Genomic DNA, 16393 nt, shown 5'->3' with positions numbered 1-16393 from the left:
GATGGAGATAAGAAACTTGCTAGGAATTGGAGTAAAGGAGACCCTTGCTGTGCTTTAACAAAGAGACTGGTAGCATTTGCCCCTGCCGTGTGGTGCTTTGAACTTGAAAGAGATGATTTAGCTTGTCTTGTAGCAGAAATTTCTTTTTTGTAGGGCAGGGGTGGGCTGGAGTGCATTGGAATGATCTCGGCTCACTGCAACATCACAGTCCCTGGTTCAAGTGATTCTCCTGCTTCAGCCTCCCGAGTAGCTGGGATTACAGGTATGTGCCACCACACCTAGCTAATTTTTATTTTGTTTTGTTTTTTTGCTTTGAGATGAAGTTTTGCTCTTGTTGCCCAGGCTAGAGTGCAATGGCAAGATCTTGGCTCACAACCAACCTCTGCCTCCTGGGTTCAAGCGATTCTCCTGCCTCAGCCTCCCAAGTAGCTAAGATTACAGGCGTGGACCACCTTGCCTGGCTAATTTTATATTGTTAGTAGAGACGGTTTCTCCATGTTGCTGAGGCTGGTCTTGAACTCCTGACCTCAGGTGATCCACCCACCTCGACCTCCCAAAATGTTGGAATTACAGGTGTAAGCCACTGCACCTGGCCTAGTTTTTGTATTTTTAGTAGAGACAGGGTTTCACCATGTTGGCCAAGATGGTTTCGTCTCTATCTCCTGACCTCGTGATCCACCCACCTCGGCCTCCCAAAGTGCTGTGATGACAGGCGTGAGCCACCACTCCCCACCAGCAGTAGAAATTTCTAAGCAGCGAAGCATTCAACACGTGATCTGTGTTTTCCTGAAACTGCCTGGCTCTATGCACTCACAAAGAGATGCTTTAGAAGTAGAACTTACACTTAAAAGGGAAGCAGACTGGAAAAGATTGGAAAGTTTGCAGCCTGACGGTATGGTAGAAAAGAAAAAACCATTTTCTGGAGAGAAATTCAAGTTAGGCCCAGGACCCCGCTGCTCTGTGCAGCCTTGGGACATGGCGGCCTGTGTCCCAGCCATTCCAGCTCCAGCTGTGGCTAAAGAGGGCCAAGGTACAGCTCAGGCCGTACCTTCAGAAGGTGCATGTCCCAAGCTTTGGCAGCTTCCACGTGGTGCTGGGCCTGCAGGTGTGCAGAAGACAAGAGCTGAGCTTTGGGGGCCTCTGCCTAGATTTCAGTGATGTAGGAAAATGCCTGCACGACCAGGTAGAAGCCAGCTGCAGGGCAGGGCTCTCATGGAGAACAGCTACTAGGGCAATGCAGAGGGGAAATGCAGGGTTGGAGCCCCCACGCGGAGTCCCCACTGGGGCACTGCCTACTGGAGCTGTGAGAAGAGGACCACTGTCCTCCAGACCCGAGAATGGTAGATCCACCAAGAGCTTGTACCGTGTGTCTGGAAAAGCCACAGGCATTCCACACCAGCCCCTGAAATCAGCTGTGGGGAGTGGACCCTGCAGAGCCACAGGGGCGGAGCTGCCCAAGGCCCTGGGAACCACCCTTTCATCAGAGTTCCCTGGATGTGAGACATGGAGTCAAAGAGTTCATGTTGGTCAGAGCAGCCTGACCAACATGGTGAAGCCCCATCAGTACTAAAACTACAAAATCAGCCAGGCTAATTTCAGCTACTCCACAGGCTGAGGTAGGAGAATCAGTTGAGCCTGGGAGGCGGAGGTTGTGTTAAGCCAAGATCACCCCACTGCACACAGCAACACTCCATCTCAAAAAAAAAAGGTGCTTGGCAGTTGCCAACGCCCCGCTTCTCCTGCTGCCATGCAGAATGTGCCTTGCTTCTCTTTCACCTTCCCCTGTGATTGTAAGTTTCCTCAGGCTTCCCCAGCCATGTGGAACTGTTAGTCAATTAACTTCTTTCCTTTATAATTACCCAGTCTCAGGCATTCTTTACAGTAGTGTGAAAATGGACTAATACAGCAACGAATGAGCCTTGTCCTGGGAAAACCACCTTTCTGATCATAGTATCTCCTCTGCCAGGTAAGTTTAAGAACGTTTTATTAAGACGCCATCGTGACAGTGCCAGGTCAGAGCTGCAGCAGGAACGCCAGGCAGGGGGGCTGGGTGTGTGGGAGCGGGGCAGGGCACAGCAGAGCTGAGGGAGGGGTCAGGGTGGGTTCGAAGTGAGGGGGAGGGCAAAAGTGGCATCGGAAGCTTCATTGGGGTTCAGAGCACTTCTGGGCTGTCAGCTCCTCCATGCCCTCCATGGGGTTCCTTAGTACTGAAAAAAGGACCTGAGGAGCTCTGGCAGAGAGCAGCAGAAACTCTCAAACACATTCCAGAGGGCCTTTGCTGCATGGACCACGGCTGCCCCCATCTCCTTCACCCAGGCCACAAACTTCTGCCACCACGCCTGCAGCCGCTGCAGCATGGCGCGGAACCATCTCAGGACCTTGTCACAAAAGCTCTCCTCGGGCTCCTGGGTTTCGGGATCCTCAACTTCCAGAGCAGGCGGTCTGTTGCCTCTGTGCCGTAATGCATCTCTTTCTTTTTCAAGTAGAGGAGTGAGCTCCTGTGGAATGGGGACACCATTCGGGGTCTGCAGGTGGGGGTGTCAGCCCCAGGCCCTGGCCACTCCCAGGCCTCTCAGCCTTTTCCTGAGTCTGGGAGATGGAAGCCCACAGGTGTTGGTTTCTTGGCCACAGCCCCATGGACAGGAGGGACTTTTCCCAGACTCCCCTCCTCTCCACTTCCCTCCATGGCAGTGACATGATGGCTGTGTCTGCTTGGTCACCAGGCCAGGGCCCCCATCGTGGCTTGAGGTGAAGGCAGGGCTCTGCCACTGTGTGCTGGGGGAAGCTGGGGGCAGGTCCCAGCTTGGCTGTGACTCCCAGCCCTCCACCCCCAGCTCAGGGGCTGGGCACACCCTGCCCACACCAACATCAAGACAGGGCAGGGGTCTGAGAGGTGCGGTGGCTCACGCATGAAATCCCAGCATTTTGGGAGAACAAGACAGGCAGATCAAAAGGTTGGGAGTTCAAGACGAGCCAGGACAACATGGTGAAACCCTGTCTGCACTAGAAGTAGAAAATAAAATTTAACCTGGCATGGTAGTGCACGTCTATAATCCCAGCTACTGAGGAGGCTGAGGGAGGACAATTACTTGAACCTGGGAGAGGGAGGTTGCAGAGAGCCCAGATTGCTCCATGGCGCTCTAGCCTGGGTGACAAAGTGAGACTCCATGTCGAAAAAAAAAGACAGGGCAAAGGTGAAGGGAGGAAAGGCACACAGATGGGTGCTGCATACTCACCGGGTGCTGTCCCTGATAACAATCATTCACAGTGTCCAAAATGCACTCTTTGAAGTTGTCCTGGGGAGAGGAAGACACAGGGTGCTCAGGCTGCTCCTGCTGCCCCCTCCCCACTGTGGCCCCCACTGCTCCAGGTTGATTCCCAAGGGGACCCAGAGCCCAGACCTAGTAACCTGTGGAGCCTAAGACCCAGGGACTAAGCTTGGTGGGCGGGGAGGCCGAGGCTCACCTCCAGATCATTCATGCTCGACTTCACCTGTAAGGAGCAAAGCACATGGTTCCAGGCCCAGCCTCCCCTGCGCTCAACACCAGCCAGTCCTCACGCCCCGCCAGTCCTTAGCTCCCACACACCCCGAACTGGGTCCAGCAGGGTCCCAGGCCACATCTGCCACCCCTGTCATTTCCTCAAGGAGCCCTGGGGCTCGGATGCCTCCCTTAGTCTCCCTGGTGGTCCAGATCCCCCACCCGTGCACTCACTGCCACCCAGGTGCAAGCCTTTGCCCAGGGTAAGGGATGAGGGAGCCTTCGGGTCCCTCTTCATCCGTCTTACCCTGAGCTCCCCACAGCGTGGGGAGCCTGAGGGCGGAGATATCTGACCTGGTGATGGAGGGAAAATCCACCTACCTTTTCAGGTTCTGATTCCTCATGTTTCATTGTAACAGTAAATTTGTCTACCAACTGATGCTGTGAAGAGAGGCAGAGTTGGCATCAAAGGGCCTGATCCTTGTCCCTCCCAGGTCCCAGGTGGCCCACAGTGTCCTCAGTGTCACAGACTGAGACCCAGACCCCTCACCCATGAGCAGACGTGGGGAAAAGCATTACCATTCTGGCATTCAGTTTCTTAATGTCATCAGACTGGTTCTGCAGAAATAATGGTGACACTTAGGCCCCATGCGTAACCTTACCCTTTCCCCAAAGAGAAGTTATACACAAACACACACACACACACACACACACACACACACACACACACACACTCACGGCAGGGGTGCGGGATGAGAGGAGACACCACTCCCAGGAGCCCCTCACAGCCCAGAGAGCCCAGGGCAGGGGCAGGCAGGGCTCTCCTGGAAACCGTTCAGAGAGCGCTCATCTCAGGAGCCAGCTCAGCGGGGCAGGCCCAAAGGCAGGGCCCGCATAGGCCTGGGTGACCCTTCCTTCCAAGAGCAGGACCTACATGACCCTGGGGTGTCTCCCCTGCACACACACCCTCCTCCATGCACACACACGGGGGGATGGACGCTGCCCTGGAGCAGGCTGGCTCAGCTGGAATTCCCACACTCACTGTGGTCCCAGGTGAGAGGTGGCCAAGAAAAAACTTTTAGGGCGGTCACAGTGGCCATTCCTCTCTGAGGAGCTGATTAAGATTCAGGGGTGCCAGGTAGGTCCACCCTACAACCTGCCGCTCTTTCCAACTGCCAACCTGTGCCCACAGTGCCCGGGCCACTCCTTCCTGCAGACATGTGGTTGCACCTGCAGAGGCAGGAGGCACCCCACAGACTCCCCGCTGAGCCCCCATGTGAAGGCCCTAGTCTGGGGGGTGATATGCCCAGCTTCCCTCACCGCGGAGTGGTGAGCGTCACCACAGATTGTGCAGGGCCTGGGAGGTGTTCTGGGCAGGGCAGCTGTCTGCACACTTGGAGGCAGTGATGGTCCCATCCTGCCAGCCCCATTTCCCATGACACAGGCCACGTGCCGGCCTGTGGGAGCCACATATCCTCCAGGTCCCTGTCTTGAACCCAGGCCAGGCCACAGCCTGGAAAATCGCATTGTCACGGGCCACAGAGCTCCCTGGAGGGTCTGGTGGGCCTCTCATTTGGGGTGGGGCAGGGGTAGAGGACGGGAAGTGGGAGGGCACCCAGGAAAGGAGGAAGACGCACCCAGGCCCATGCCTGGGCCCTGCTCTCGGGCCTGCCCCCCTGAGCCAGGTCCTGAAAGAAGCGCTGTCTGAGCGGTTTCCAGGAGAGCGCTGCCTGCCGCTGCCCCAGGCTCTCTGGGCTGTGAGGGGCTCCTGGGCCTGGTGCTTTCTCTCCTCTGCACCCCAGCCCTTCTCCAGCGCCTCCAACAATACCTTTATCCCATCGCTGACCTGTCACTGGGCGCCCCTGACAGCCTCACACACAGGCAGCTGGGAAATACTGAGGGCACTTGCGACCTTACAGTGTTTTATCAGACAAGTCCACAAAAGCACACGCAGCCTCTCGCTCACCTTGGTGATGCCCATGGTGGCCAGGAGTTCCAGGAGCCAGGACCTGCTGGTGAGTGACAGGTGTGAGGAAAAGTGTCTCAGAGAAGCACCCTTCTCCTCAGAGGGTCCTCACCTTCAGAGACCCCAACTCCCCACCCCGGAGGAACCAGCACCACTGAGACAGTTGCCTTCTCTACCCAGTCTAGCACAAACTCAGCTGGTTTTATTGGTGGAGGGGGAGTAATGGGTGGAGCCTCTCCCAGGGCAGGCCAGGCTGAGCGGCTGAAAAAGAGACAGACACAGAGACAGACAGAGGTAGAGACTTACCTGAGAGAGACAGTGGTCTGGAGTCCCTGGGAGGGATGAGGTCTGTCCCTGGCTGCGGTCCTGCACCCTCTGAGCTGGGGTGGGATTCTCTGAGCCCAGGAATGGGCTGCTTCCCCCACCCCACCAGCCTGAGACAGGGAGGGACAGAGGAAAAGGCCAGACTTTCGAAAGCAGGCTCGGGAAACCCCGGGAGCCCAGGAAGGAGACCTCAGCCAAGTGGAATCCGAGGACAAAGGAATGTGGGCATTGTCCTTGCATGAGGCGTGCCCCGACTCCAGAGGGCCAGAGAAGCTTCTGGGTGAGGAGGCAGGACCTGCCAGACCTAAAAGGAGGCTCTGGAGGGCGGAGGCCTGTGCAGGTCGGAGGGGTGGCTAGTGGTGATGTAGAACTACCTGCGGGACAAGATAGGACCCTCTGCAGGGCGCAAGGCTTCCTGCTGACCGTCTGAGCTTGGCGGGCCAGGCTCTCCTGACCCCTTCTGGGCCAAGGCAAGGCCGGCGGGGGCCAAAGGTCACTGGTCCCAGCAATCCTGAGGCTCCCCTGCCGGCTTCTCTAGCCCCACGGGTTCTGACCCACCAGCCTGGCTGGGCCTCCCACCTCCTCCTCATGCCCCACCCTGGTGGCCAAGCCCCACCCCAGCTGAGCACAACCACAGCCTTGACCTCGGGATGGCTTCCTGGGGCTGCCCTGACTCAAGACATCTCTTCTCGCACAGTCTGCAGGCTGGAAGTCCAAGGTCAGGGTGGGCAGTGCTGCGTCCTTCTGAGGGCGTGGAGCTGGGATCCTGTTCCGGCCTCTCTCCTGCCCTTGTACATGGCCATCTTCATCTTCATCGTGTTCTCTCTGGCTGACTGTCCACACTTCCCCTTTTCATAAGGACACCAGTCATATTGAAGTAGGGTCCACCCCAGTGTCCTCATTGTCACTTCATCACCTCCATAATGACCCTGTTTCCAAATAAGGGCACATTCTGAGGTCCTGGGGTGAGGATTTCAGCTTGGACACAATGTACCCCATTATATTCTCAAAGGGGACCCGGAGAGACAGAACCTAGAAACCACGCTTTCCTGGTGAAATCTTCACTCGGGTGGACTAGACACTGGTTGTCACCTGCCTGCCACTTAGGAGTCCATTCCACTGCGTGCAGCCCCCTCTCCACAGTTAGGAAGTCCAGATCTTTCCCTGAGCCATCTCTGAACTGTAGAGTGGGAGAGAGAAGGAAGCCACTCGTGCACCAGCTAAAGTCTTGCTCTAGGCTTCAGCTCCAAGAGACTGTCTCTCGCCCGGCAACCCTAGCCCCTCCGCGACTCTCACAAAGGCCACCATCCAAAGGCATCTTGTCATCCATCCAGACTGTTCCCCGTTTTTATAGCTTTATGGTGACGTAATTCACAGGCGATGCAATTCAAAGCAGAGAACTGTGTGACTATCGCCACCACCCACTTTAGAACATGTTCATCACCTGAGAGGAATCCTGCCTCTGCGACGTCACCACCAATCCTCACTTCCATGGACAACCACTCATCTACTTTCTTTATGGTTTTTCTTTTTTGAGATGGAATCCTGCTCTGCTGTCTAGGCTGATGTGCAGTGGCACGATCTCAGCTCACTGCAACCTCTGCCTCCTGGGTTCCAGCAATTCTTCTGCCTCAGCCTCCCAAGTAGCTGGGACTACAGGCACGTGCCACCATGCCCAGATGATTTTTGTATTTTTAGTGGAGATGGGGTTTCACCATGTTGGTTGTAGGAAGTAGAAAAGTTCCTTTTAATAGTTTTCTTTCTTGTTAAAGAGCAGGTGTGCTAATAACTTTGTTAAGCCCTATCCTTTGTAGCTGTTAGACACGCCATGCTTACAGGCACGTAGTACATTCTATGTCCTTGTACTTTAACCAGGATATCTGTGCTGGACATGCTCACAGGCCTGTCCCAGCTCTCCATTGCTTTTACCTGTTTAGAAAGTTTTAAGCTTTTAGCCAATTGGGTTTTAGTTTAGATTGTGAGGTCTGACTCCAGCCAATGGAGATCAGACACAGCAGTAAGGATGGGTAAGGGATAAATTTCTGTGTTTTCCTTTGTTCATTGTGCTCCCATGGCAGGATGGCTAGCGAGGGTACCCTTCCAGCAGTCCAGGAAGTAAAAATTATGTTGCTGAAAGATCCTCTGTCTCAGTGCTAATTTTTCTTTGCAGCACCGAGCATCTGTTTCCAACATTGATCAGGAAGTCTCGAGCTCCTGACTGCAAGTGATCTGTCCGCCTTAGCTTCCCAAAGTGCTGGAATTACAGGTATGAGCCACTGTGCCTAGCCTCATCTACGTTNTTTGTATTTTCAGTAGAGACGGGGTTTCACCATGTTGACCAGGATGGTCTCGATCTCTTGACCTCGTGATCCACCCGCCTCGGCCTCCCAAAGTGCTGGGATTACAGGCTTGAGCCACCTTGCCCGGCCTAGGCTGTTTTTGTTATGAGCTCGGCTTAGCACGGGAGAAAGGGGAGAGGGTCTATGCGCTTGCCTTGCTGTGACCCTAACAGAAGGGTGCCCAATTGAATGGGAGGCAGTTATGGGCCCAGGGAGGCTGGGTGGCCTTGGGGGGGAAGTGGGGTGACTGGAAACGAGGTTAACGGAGTCTGGAGAGCGAGGGTCGTCTCTCCAGCCACTGATGCCACCACCCAAGACATGGCACCTGGGTCCTCAGGGCGGTCTCTGGGCTGGGTCCCAGGCTGGGTTTCGGGTCCCCAACAATGTGGCAGTGACTATAGGGGGCATTGTGGGAGCAGGTGGGAGAGGGGCTGGGCCCAGCTTCGCAGTCAGGCCGGTATTCAAATGATCCAGGAGGGCCAGGCACAGTGGGCAGGCGGGGCGGGGCGGGGCTGCGGAGAGTCTCGGAGAAAAGCTGGCTCTTCCCGGAAAAGGACGGTCTTGCGGGGGCAGCGAGCGCGGGGGACAGCGGTTTCCTTCGTGTGACCCAGTGGGCCGGCCCTCCTGGGCGCCCCTCCCCGGGCTCGGGCGAGTCCGACCGCCGCCTGGTGGCCACAGGGAGGGAAGGACGGGGGCGGTGGCCGACGCGTGGTCTCTGCGTGCGGGCGCCCGCGGGCTCCGGAGGCGGCGCGGGGAGCGCAGGACCCAGCTGAGGCTGAGCACAGCGCCAGGTGCGACCAATTCCCGCCGCCGCCCTCCGCGAGAGATCCGCCCTGCTTAGTCCACGCGGGAGCCCCGGTCCCTGGGAACAGACAAGGGGCCTCCGCAGCTCTTCACAACCCCCAACCAGGTCCAGCGGCGGGTGACTCGGCCGTGGAGGGCGCTGTTCCTTCCGGATGGGCCCCCCATCAGCGGGAGGCGACACCTCGCACCAGCAGGGGCAGGAGGAGCAGCGGGAGGGGCGCAGGCTGCGGTCCTGAGGCCTGGTTGAGCTCGCACTGACAATCGCAGGTTTCGGACTCGGGGGTTGCTTTGGGGGCCCGAGGGCTCGGGGGCCAGAGCTGGGGGTGGGACAGCCCAGCTACTTGGGCCCATGAGCTCGGGAGGTGGAGGTGGGGGGACGTTTGGCTCGGTCTTTGTGTCGCCCTTGGGGAAGCGCCTGTAGAGGGCGCCCTTGAAGAAATAGGTGTCACCTGGGGGAGCAGAGCTTGAGTCCTGGGCCGGCTTCTGTGCTTACTGCTCTGTGATCAAGGACGCACCAGGCTGAAGTCCTCTAGTCCTCAACCAACCCACCAGGTTACCGAGACCCATGCACCATTATCCATAAGGAAGTCAGGGGCCTGGCCTTGCTCTTCCACATCTGTAACCGGGATATGTCCATCGGAGCCACATTCTCTGCTGTCACTACTGGGCCCCCTGCCTCCCTGTGCCCGCCTGTCAGAGAAGCCTGAAAGCAGGCACCTGATTCCATTTGAGCAACTGTTATTTTATTGTATTGCTTTCAGAGGAAAGTATGAATGCAGTGCCCACTACCACAGATGATGCAATCAAGCGTCCCACACTTGTGGAAGTCACAGGGGTCAGCACATCCGGAGTGCAATCGAGATGGTTTGGCTTCATGTCCCACCCAAATATCATCTGGAACTGTAATCCCCACATGTCAAGGGAGGGACATGGGAGGAGGTGATTGGATCATGGGGGCGGGTTCCCCATGCTGTTCTGGTGAAACTGAGTGAGTTCTAATGAGATCGGATATTTTAAAAACGTTTGGCAGTTCCCTGCTTTCTCTCTCCCTGTCTCTGTCTCTCTTCTGCCACCATGTAAGACATGCCTTGCTTTCCCTTCGCCTTCAACCATGATTGTAAGTTGCCTGAGGCCTCCCCAGTTTTGTGGAACTATGAGTCAATTAATCCTTTTTTCCTTATAAATTACCCCGTCTCAGGTATTCTTTGTAGCAGTGTGAAAATGTACCAATAGAGAAAATTCATAACAGGCGTGGCTACTGCTATAAAATAACCTGACAATGCGGAAGCAACTTTGGAGCTGGGTGACAGGAAGGGGTTGGAGCAGTTTGGAGGGCTCAGAGGAAGACAGGAAGATGTGGGAAAGTTTGGAACTTCATAGAGACTTCCTGAATGACTTTGAGCAAAATGCTGATGGTGATACGGAGAATTAAGTCCAGGCTGAGGGGATATCAGATGGAGATAAGAAACTTGCTAGGAATTGGAGTAAAGGAGACCCTTGCTGTGCTTTAACAAAGAGACTGGTAGCATTTGCCCCTGCCGTGTGGTGCTTTGAACTTGAAAGAGATGATTTAGCTTGTCTTGTAGCAGAAATTTCTTTTTTGTAGGGCAGGGGTGGGCTGGAGTGCATTGGAATGATCTCGGCTCACTGCAACATCACAGTCCCTGGTTCAAGTGATTCTCCTGCTTCAGCCTCCCGAGTAGCTGGGATTACAGGTATGTGCCACCACACCTAGCTAATTTTTATTTTGTTTTGTTTTTTTGCTTTGAGATGAAGTTTTGCTCTTGTTGCCCAGGCTAGAGTGCAATGGCAAGATCTTGGCTCACAACCAACCTCTGCCTCCTGGGTTCAAGCGATTCTCCTGCCTCAGCCTCCCAAGTAGCTAAGATTACAGGCGTGGACCACCTTGCCTGGCTAATTTTATATTGTTAGTAGAGACGGTTTCTCCATGTTGCTGAGGCTGGTCTTGAACTCCTGACCTCAGGTGATCCACCCACCTCGACCTCCCAAAATGTTGGAATTACAGGTGTAAGCCACTGCACCTGGCCTAGTTTTTGTATTTTTAGTAGAGACAGGGTTTCACCATGTTGGCCAAGATGGTTTCGTCTCTATCTCCTGACCTCGTGATCCACCCACCTCGGCCTCCCAAAGTGCTGTGATGACAGGCGTGAGCCACCACTCCCCACCAGCAGTAGAAATTTCTAAGCAGCGAAGCATTCAACACGTGATCTGTGTTTTCCTGAAACTGCCTGGCTCTATGCACTCACAAAGAGATGCTTTAGAAGTAGAACTTACACTTAAAAGGGAAGCAGACTGGAAAAGATTGGAAAGTTTGCAGCCTGACGGTATGGTAGAAAAGAAAAAACCATTTTCTGGAGAGAAATTCAAGTTAGGCCCAGGACCCCGCTGCTCTGTGCAGCCTTGGGACATGGCGGCCTGTGTCCCAGCCATTCCAGCTCCAGCTGTGGCTAAAGAGGGCCAAGGTACAGCTCAGGCCGTACCTTCAGAAGGTGCATGTCCCAAGCTTTGGCAGCTTCCACGTGGTGCTGGGCCTGCAGGTGTGCAGAAGACAAGAGCTGAGCTTTGGGGGCCTCTGCCTAGATTTCAGTGATGTAGGAAAATGCCTGCACGACCAGGTAGAAGCCAGCTGCAGGGCAGGGCTCTCATGGAGAACAGCTACTAGGGCAATGCAGAGGGGAAATGCAGGGTTGGAGCCCCCACGCGGAGTCCCCACTGGGGCACTGCCTACTGGAGCTGTGAGAAGAGGACCACTGTCCTCCAGACCCGAGAATGGTAGATCCACCAAGAGCTTGTACCGTGTGTCTGGAAAAGCCACAGGCATTCCACACCAGCCCCTGAAATCAGCTGTGGGGAGTGGACCCTGCAGAGCCACAGGGGCGGAGCTGCCCAAGGCCCTGGGAACCACCCTTTCATCAGAGTTCCCTGGATGTGAGACATGGAGTCAAAGAGTTCATGTTGGTCAGAGCAGCCTGACCAACATGGTGAAGCCCCATCAGTACTAAAACTACAAAATCAGCCAGGCTAATTTCAGCTACTCCACAGGCTGAGGTAGGAGAATCAGTTGAGCCTGGGAGGCGGAGGTTGTGTTAAGCCAAGATCACCCCACTGCACACAGCAACACTCCATCTCAAAAAAAAAAGGTGCTTGGCAGTTGCCAACGCCCCGCTTCTCCTGCTGCCATGCAGAATGTGCCTTGCTTCTCTTTCACCTTCCCCTGTGATTGTAAGTTTCCTCAGGCTTCCCCAGCCATGTGGAACTGTTAGTCAATTAACTTCTTTCCTTTATAATTACCCAGTCTCAGGCATTCTTTACAGTAGTGTGAAAATGGACTAATACAGCAACGAATGAGCCTTGTCCTGGGAAAACCACCTTTCTGATCATAGTATCTCCTCTGCCAGGTAAGTTTAAGAACGTTTTATTAAGACGCCATCGTGACAGTGCCAGGTCAGAGCTGCAGCAGGAACGCCAGGCAGGGGGGCTGGGTGTGTGGGAGCGGGGCAGGGCACAGCAGAGCTGAGGGAGGGGTCAGGGTGGGTTCGAAGTGAGGGGGAGGGCAAAAGTGGCATCGGAAGCTTCATTGGGGTTCAGAGCACTTCTGGGCTGTCAGCTCCTCCATGCCCTCCATGGGGTTCCTTAGTACTGAAAAAAGGACCTGAGGAGCTCTGGCAGAGAGCAGCAGAAACTCTCAAACACATTCCAGAGGGCCTTTGCTGCATGGACCACGGCTGCCCCCATCTCCTTCACCCAGGCCACAAACTTCTGCCACCACGCCTGCAGCCGCTGCAGCATGGCGCGGAACCATCTCAGGACCTTGTCACAAAAGCTCTCCTCGGGCTCCTGGGTTTCGGGATCCTCAACTTCCAGAGCAGGCGGTCTGTTGCCTCTGTGCCGTAATGCATCTCTTTCTTTTTCAAGTAGAGGAGTGAGCTCCTGTGGAATGGGGACACCATTCGGGGTCTGCAGGTGGGGGTGTCAGCCCCAGGCCCTGGCCACTCCCAGGCCTCTCAGCCTTTTCCTGAGTCTGGGAGATGGAAGCCCACAGGTGTTGGTTTCTTGGCCACAGCCCCATGGACAGGAGGGACTTTTCCCAGACTCCCCTCCTCTCCACTTCCCTCCATGGCAGTGACATGATGGCTGTGTCTGCTTGGTCACCAGGCCAGGGCCCCCATCGTGGCTTGAGGTGAAGGCAGGGCTCTGCCACTGTGTGCTGGGGGAAGCTGGGGGCAGGTCCCAGCTTGGCTGTGACTCCCAGCCCTCCACCCCCAGCTCAGGGGCTGGGCACACCCTGCCCACACCAACATCAAGACAGGGCAGGGGTCTGAGAGGTGCGGTGGCTCACGCATGAAATCCCAGCATTTTGGGAGAACAAGACAGGCAGATCAAAAGGTTGGGAGTTCAAGACGAGCCAGGACAACATGGTGAAACCCTGTCTGCACTAGAAGTAGAAAATAAAATTTAACCTGGCATGGTAGTGCACGTCTATAATCCCAGCTACTGAGGAGGCTGAGGGAGGACAATTACTTGAACCTGGGAGAGGGAGGTTGCAGAGAGCCCAGATTGCTCCATGGCGCTCTAGCCTGGGTGACAAAGTGAGACTCCATGTCGAAAAAAAAAGACAGGGCAAAGGTGAAGGGAGGAAAGGCACACAGATGGGTGCTGCATACTCACCGGGTGCTGTCCCTGATAACAATCATTCACAGTGTCCAAAATGCACTCTTTGAAGTTGTCCTGGGGAGAGGAAGACACAGGGTGCTCAGGCTGCTCCTGCTGCCCCCTCCCCACTGTGGCCCCCACTGCTCCAGGTTGATTCCCAAGGGGACCCAGAGCCCAGACCTAGTAACCTGTGGAGCCTAAGACCCAGGGACTAAGCTTGGTGGGCGGGGAGGCCGAGGCTCACCTCCAGATCATTCATGCTCGACTTCACCTGTAAGGAGCAAAGCACATGGTTCCAGGCCCAGCCTCCCCTGCGCTCAACACCAGCCAGTCCTCACGCCCCGCCAGTCCTTAGCTCCCACACACCCCGAACTGGGTCCAGCAGGGTCCCAGGCCACATCTGCCACCCCTGTCATTTCCTCAAGGAGCCCTGGGGCTCGGATGCCTCCCTTAGTCTCCCTGGTGGTCCAGATCCCCCACCCGTGCACTCACTGCCACCCAGGTGCAAGCCTTTGCCCAGGGTAAGGGATGAGGGAGCCTTCGGGTCCCTCTTCATCCGTCTTACCCTGAGCTCCCCACAGCGTGGGGAGCCTGAGGGCGGAGATATCTGACCTGGTGATGGAGGGAAAATCCACCTACCTTTTCAGGTTCTGATTCCTCATGTTTCATTGTAACAGTAAATTTGTCTACCAACTGATGCTGTGAAGAGAGGCAGAGTTGGCATCAAAGGGCCTGATCCTTGTCCCTCCCAGGTCCCAGGTGGCCCACAGTGTCCTCAGTGTCACAGACTGAGACCCAGACCCCTCACCCATGAGCAGACGTGGGGAAAAGCATTACCATTCTGGCATTCAGTTTCTTAATGTCATCAGACTGGTTCTGCAGAAATAATGGTGACACTTAGGCCCCATGCGTAACCTTACCCTTTCCCCAAAGAGAAGTTATACACAAACACACACACACACACACACACACACACACACACACACACACACTCACGGCAGGGGTGCGGGATGAGAGGAGACACCACTCCCAGGAGCCCCTCACAGCCCAGAGAGCCCAGGGCAGGGGCAGGCAGGGCTCTCCTGGAAACCGTTCAGAGAGCGCTCATCTCAGGAGCCAGCTCAGCGGGGCAGGCCCAAAGGCAGGGCCCGCATAGGCCTGGGTGACCCTTCCTTCCAAGAGCAGGACCTACATGACCCTGGGGTGTCTCCCCTGCACACACACCCTCCTCCATGCACACACACGGGGGGATGGACGCTGCCCTGGAGCAGGCTGGCTCAGCTGGAATTCCCACACTCACTGTGGTCCCAGGTGAGAGGTGGCCAAGAAAAAACTTTTAGGGCGGTCACAGTGGCCATTCCTCTCTGAGGAGCTGATTAAGATTCAGGGGTGCCAGGTAGGTCCACCCTACAACCTGCCGCTCTTTCCAACTGCCAACCTGTGCCCACAGTGCCCGGGCCACTCCTTCCTGCAGACATGTGGTTGCACCTGCAGAGGCAGGAGGCACCCCACAGACTCCCCGCTGAGCCCCCATGTGAAGGCCCTAGTCTGGGGGGTGATATGCCCAGCTTCCCTCACCGCGGAGTGGTGAGCGTCACCACAGATTGTGCAGGGCCTGGGAGGTGTTCTGGGCAGGGCAGCTGTCTGCACACTTGGAGGCAGTGATGGTCCCATCCTGCCAGCCCCATTTCCCATGACACAGGCCACGTGCCGGCCTGTGGGAGCCACATATCCTCCAGGTCCCTGTCTTGAACCCAGGCCAGGCCACAGCCTGGAAAATCGCATTGTCACGGGCCACAGAGCTCCCTGGAGGGTCTGGTGGGCCTCTCATTTGGGGTGGGGCAGGGGTAGAGGACGGGAAGTGGGAGGGCACCCAGGAAAGGAGGAAGACGCACCCAGGCCCATGCCTGGGCCCTGCTCTCGGGCCTGCCCCCCTGAGCCAGGTCCTGAAAGAAGCGCTGTCTGAGCGGTTTCCAGGAGAGCGCTGCCTGCCGCTGCCCCAGGCTCTCTGGGCTGTGAGGGGCTCCTGGGCCTGGTGCTTTCTCTCCTCTGCACCCCAGCCCTTCTCCAGCGCCTCCAACAATACCTTTATCCCATCGCTGACCTGTCACTGGGCGCCCCTGACAGCCTCACACACAGGCAGCTGGGAAATACTGAGGGCACTTGCGACCTTACAGTGTTTTATCAGACAAGTCCACAAAAGCACACGCAGCCTCTCGCTCACCTTGGTGATGCCCATGGTGGCCAGGAGTTCCAGGAGCCAGGACCTGCTGGTGAGTGACAGGTGTGAGGAAAAGTGTCTCAGAGAAGCACCCTTCTCCTCAGAGGGTCCTCACCTTCAGAGACCCCAACTCCCCACCCCGGAGGAACCAGCACCACTGAGACAGTTGCCTTCTCTACCCAGTCTAGCACAAACTCAGCTGGTTTTATTGGTGGAGGGGGAGTAATGGGTGGAGCCTCTCCCAGGGCAGGCCAGGCTGAGCGGCTGAAAAAGAGACAGACACAGAGACAGACAGAGGTAGAGACTTACCTGAGAGAGACAGTGGTCTGGAGTCCCTGGGAGGGATGAGGTCTGTCCCTGGCTGCGGTCCTGCACCCTCTGAGCTGGGGTGGGATTCTCTGAGCCCAGGAATGGGCTGCTTCCCCCACCCCACCAGCCTGAGACAGGGAGGGACAGAGGAAAAGGCCAGACTTTCGAAAGCAGGCTCGGGAAACCCCGGGAGCCCAGGAAGGAGACCTCAGCCAAGTGGAATCCGAGGACAAAGGAATGTGGGCATTGTCCTTGCATGAGGCGTGCCCCGACTCCA

At 56.2% G+C, this 16393-nt stretch overlaps 2 protein-coding genes and 2 pseudogenes across 4 annotated transcripts; all 4 read right to left on the bottom strand.

The window, feature by feature from the left end:
- Nucleotides 1–1851: 1851 nt before the first annotated feature.
- On the bottom strand, nucleotides 1852–1974 carry LOC119468527 (annotated as a pseudogene).
- LOC108290980 (interleukin-32-like) lies at nucleotides 1956–6095 on the bottom strand. 3 transcript variants are annotated; one of them, XM_037732305.1, is made up of 7 exons: nucleotides 5752–6095; nucleotides 5446–5488; nucleotides 4059–4097; nucleotides 3861–3920; nucleotides 3466–3492; nucleotides 3237–3296; nucleotides 1956–2498 (listed from the first exon to the last, which is right to left on the bottom strand). In XM_037732305.1, exons 2-7 carry the CDS (start codon nucleotides 5458–5460, stop codon nucleotides 2202–2204), a joined length of 498 nt encoding a protein of 165 aa, XP_037588233.1. In that variant the 5' UTR covers nucleotides 5461–5488; nucleotides 5752–6095; the 3' UTR covers nucleotides 1956–2201. The 3 variants fall into 3 exon arrangements, with proteins under 3 accessions (XP_037588233.1, XP_037588232.1, XP_017366627.1); XM_037732304.1 differs by having other exon boundaries at nucleotides 5446–5491; nucleotides 5752–6094; XM_017511138.2 differs by lacking the exon at nucleotides 5752–6095 and having other exon boundaries at nucleotides 5446–5646.
- Nucleotides 6096–12216: 6121 nt separating this feature from the next.
- Nucleotides 12217–12339, bottom strand: LOC119468526 (annotated as a pseudogene).
- On the bottom strand, nucleotides 12321–16011 carry LOC108290977 (interleukin-32-like). The gene is made up of 6 exons (XM_017511128.2): nucleotides 15811–16011; nucleotides 14424–14462; nucleotides 14226–14285; nucleotides 13831–13857; nucleotides 13602–13661; nucleotides 12321–12863 (listed from the first exon to the last, which is right to left on the bottom strand). Exons 1-6 carry the CDS (start codon nucleotides 15823–15825, stop codon nucleotides 12567–12569), a joined length of 498 nt encoding a protein of 165 aa, XP_017366617.1. The 5' UTR covers nucleotides 15826–16011; the 3' UTR covers nucleotides 12321–12566.
- Between the last annotated feature and the right edge of the window lie 382 nt (nucleotides 16012–16393).

Source organism: Cebus imitator, unplaced genomic scaffold (assembly GCF_001604975.1).
Source record: "Cebus imitator isolate Cc_AM_T3 unplaced genomic scaffold, Cebus_imitator-1.0 Scaffold444, whole genome shotgun sequence".
In the NCBI taxonomy this organism is placed as follows: Eukaryota; Metazoa; Chordata; class Mammalia; order Primates; family Cebidae; genus Cebus; species Cebus imitator.
The sequence above is the reverse complement of the archived record's forward strand: the minus strand, read 5'-3'. Positions and strand labels throughout refer to the sequence as shown.